Genomic DNA, 3523 nt, shown 5'->3' with positions numbered 1-3523 from the left:
TATGGTAACCGTAAAACAGAAATGCATCTAAAGAGAAAAGGATCGAGCAAGTGTTCATTTAGGTTTCTCCCACATGTACATTGAGACTATTGAATAAATATGAGATTTCATTTCATAATCAATTAAGTCACTTTCTAGGTCCTCAACATGCATGTGTCATCTCTTTGGATGCATGGTTTTTTTATTCAAATTTAATTTGAACTTGTACAGAATTCCTGTTTGATTTTTAGACTCTGACACTTTCTTAGATTATATATAGATAAAAAAGGTAAACGAAATAACTTGTGTATCTTGTGAAGTTAATAAACACAGTTTTTCAACACCTATTGAAGATATAAAATCTTGATGTGATGGGAGTTTCTGTTCTTGACAGATCAAGAGAGGAGGAACTCATCCTCTCTGTCAAGAGGGTCCATTATTCTATACCAAACACAAACACAAACACAAACAAGAGAGAGCAAGATACAAAAGAAATTGTTCATAATACACCCAAATATATATAATTTAAAGAAAACAGTAAACCGTGTGGACAATAATACCAACACAAGAAGGCAAAATCACATGGGGTTTGCTAAAAAAAAGCAAGACATAATTAACCAAACGGCAGTGATCAAATCCCACCAAAATCTCAAAGAATTATCAGCCCTCCGATCTGTTCCACATCTCTCTAACCATCTATACCCTACAAAACCTTCTATTGTTTCCCCTCTCTTTCTCCTCTCCACAAATTCCCCATTCTCCTCCATATGTATAAATAAACAACATCCCTTCTTCATTTTCATACTAAAACATCATCACACTTCATAATATTTACTACACCAAATCCAAATTCAAGGATGACCCAGATGGCAGCTAAGGGATTAGACCTTGAGATCACCGAGCTTCGGCTAGGACTTCCGGGAGACTGTGGCAGTTTAATTTCAACGAGTAAGAACAATGAGAAGAAAAGGGTTTTCTCCGAGGTGGAAGTAGAAGATAAGAGTCGGGCCAAGGGTGAGGACGAGGGACGGAGAAAGCAGGTGGTGGGGTGGCCACCTGTGTGCTCGTACCGACAGAGGAGTAGCTTTAAGGGGAAGGGAGAGTGTGAGAGTGAAGGAATAATGAATATGGGGATGAAGAAACAGATGTATGTGAAAGTGAGCTTTGAAGGAACACCTTTTTTAAGGAAAGTTGATTTGGGAATGGTGAAAGGATATGGAGATCTTGTCGGAGCAATGGAGAAGCTGTTTGGGAGTCCAATTGGTTGCTATGAATATACTGTCACTTATGAAGATAGAGATGGAGATTGGATGTTGGTTGGGGATGTGCCTTGGAAGTAAGTCTCTCTTTTGATCAAAACCCTAATAATAATTCTCTTTTCATTTCAATGGTTTCAGGATTTAAACTCATGAAATGTATGCGTTTTCAATTGTATTTATTTTCTCTTGCAACTTCTTTGAACACTCAGATTCCAAGCAAAATTTCAAAAACTGATTTCTAAAAACCTTGATAAACAAAAGATAATAAATCAATGAAATCAATAGGTTTAAGTAGTTTATAAGTTTAATTTCCAAAAACCAAAAACAATAGTGAATTATGAAACGGAAGCCTAAATGAATTAAAAGGCTATGGTCTTACAGATTTATATTTGAAATATTACATATAAACTTTGGGTTATAATATTTACAATTTAATTGATTTGTAGGATGTTCATTGAATCATGCAAGAGATTGAGGATAATGAAGAAAACAGAAGGCAAGGGATCAGAGATGAACTCACTGAGCCAATGATTAAAGAGATTCTTCAAGAGGATATTTCAAAACATAGAATAACAAAAAGTCTCATGGGAAGAAGCACTTTCTTCTTTGTGTTTATGATTTGATTGTTTTTTGGTTCATTTGCCATAAATATTTCGGACATTTCTGATTGATGGTTGATAGATACCTTAATTAGCTAAGGTAATTTATGTAGAAGTGATGTATTTCTCAAACGATTCAACCACTCTATTTTTTTTTAATTGAAATTTTAATTTGTATACTTATTAGCTTTTAGTAATAATTGTATGGTAGTTCAAATTCCCAATTAATCCAATATATAGGAAATAATATTAGTAAATTTGAGAAATATTTCGATGAAAATACAGACACATCTCTTATTTTGTAGTTTTTCTTTTTTAAGTTTTCATTGAAAGGATTAGGAAGAAAATTAAATTTTTAGTACCTACAGTCGCGAGTTTTGATAAAATGTGAGTTTAATTGAGGGTTTTGTAAATTATGTTCGTAGGCATGCAAAATGTTGTTGCAACTTCACAGCGTTGAATATTTAACCTACTTAATAAGAATTTTGTTCAAAATATATACTTCCTATCTTTTATTTTTGAAGGTTCTTACAATAAATGTTTTTGATTTCTCAAATTTTAAAATATGCATTTCTGTTTTAGAATTTTGAAAAATAGGTTTAAAACAGGTAAATTTTTATAAATATAGCAAATTACTAAAATATTTACGTTCAGTATAATAAAACCCATAAAGTTAGCTATTTTTTAAATATAACAGATTTGTCCTTTCGTTTTTCTTCTCTTTTCGCTACAATTTTTTCTATCGTCATTTCTTTCCATCGTTTTTCTTCTTTTCCTCTTTTTTTTTTACGTCGTTAATTAGATTCGGGTAACCAAATCTGATTTCTTTCTATCGTCTTTCTTCTTTTTTTTTTCTTTTTTTTTTCGCTGCGATTTTTTTCCATTGTTTTTCTTTTTTTCCTCCTCTTTTTGTACGTTGTACGTCATTTAAATTAGGGTAAGCAATCGTGTATAAAGAATCTCGAAAAAAATCATTTCGATTGAAATAGCCAAATCTAAACGATCGTGTAAAAAAACGATCGTGTACCAAAAGAATTAAAAAGAAAATCATTTAGCCAACTCTAAACGATCGTATATCAAAAGAATCTTGAAAAAATAAACTATCGCATAAACAAATCTATATGATCATGTACCAATCTTGTACCAAAAGAATCTTGAAAAAATTCGTTCAGGCAAATCTAAATGATCGTGTAGCTAAATCTAAACGATCCTGCAACCAAATTAAACGATAGAATGGAAAAAAAAAAGTAGTTTAGATTTGACTATCCAAAATAAAACAACCAAATCTAAATGATCATGTACCAAAAAATAGCCAAATCTAAACGATCATGTATCAAATATATTACGCGCATTGTTGACGATGTGGTTGATGATGCATTTTTTATATTTTTCATTGTGGGCCTATGAACTTTTTCTGTTTTCGAAATTGTTCTATACAGTGTAAATATTTTGCCGTTTTGTTATATTTTTTAAAAGACACCTTTAATAGATTGACTATAGTAACTCTTTTTCAATAATTTTAAATGAAAAAACAATATCGTAGGAAATACATTTTCTCTCTAATTTCTTTTCTGACTTATATCGTAGTTCAAAATTTCATACAATCATATAAAATAATAATAATAAAAAAATTTAGAGGCCTTTTAAACCTATTCTTAAAAGTTTAAGTATATTAAAAATGTATAT

The 3523-nt window shown here is 30.9% G+C and overlaps 1 protein-coding gene across 1 annotated transcript; it reads left to right on the top strand.

Annotated features, from left to right (window-relative positions):
* Positions 1-796: 796 nt before the first annotated feature.
* LOC103489924 (auxin-induced protein AUX22-like) lies at positions 797-2100 on the top strand. The gene is made up of 2 exons (XM_008449265.3): positions 797-1315; positions 1685-2100. Exons 1-2 carry the CDS (start codon positions 837-839, stop codon positions 1767-1769), a joined length of 564 nt encoding a protein of 187 aa, XP_008447487.1. The 5' UTR covers positions 797-836; the 3' UTR covers positions 1770-2100.
* Positions 2101-3523: the final 1423 nt, after the last annotated feature.

Source organism: Cucumis melo, chromosome 4 (genome assembly GCF_025177605.1).
Source record: "Cucumis melo cultivar AY chromosome 4, USDA_Cmelo_AY_1.0, whole genome shotgun sequence".
In the NCBI taxonomy this organism is placed as follows: domain Eukaryota; kingdom Viridiplantae; phylum Streptophyta; class Magnoliopsida; order Cucurbitales; family Cucurbitaceae; genus Cucumis; species Cucumis melo.
This window is presented reverse-complemented; position numbering and strand designations above follow the sequence as displayed.

Coding starts and splice junctions, on each gene's coding strand:
- LOC103489924 (XM_008449265.3), top strand. CDS start 837: ATGACCCAGATGGCAGCTAAGGGATTAGACCTTGAGATCACCGAGCTT. Junction 1,316..1,684: donor GTTGGGGATGTGCCTTGGAA/GTAAGTCTCTCT, acceptor ATTGATTTGTAG/GATGTTCATTGAATCATGCA.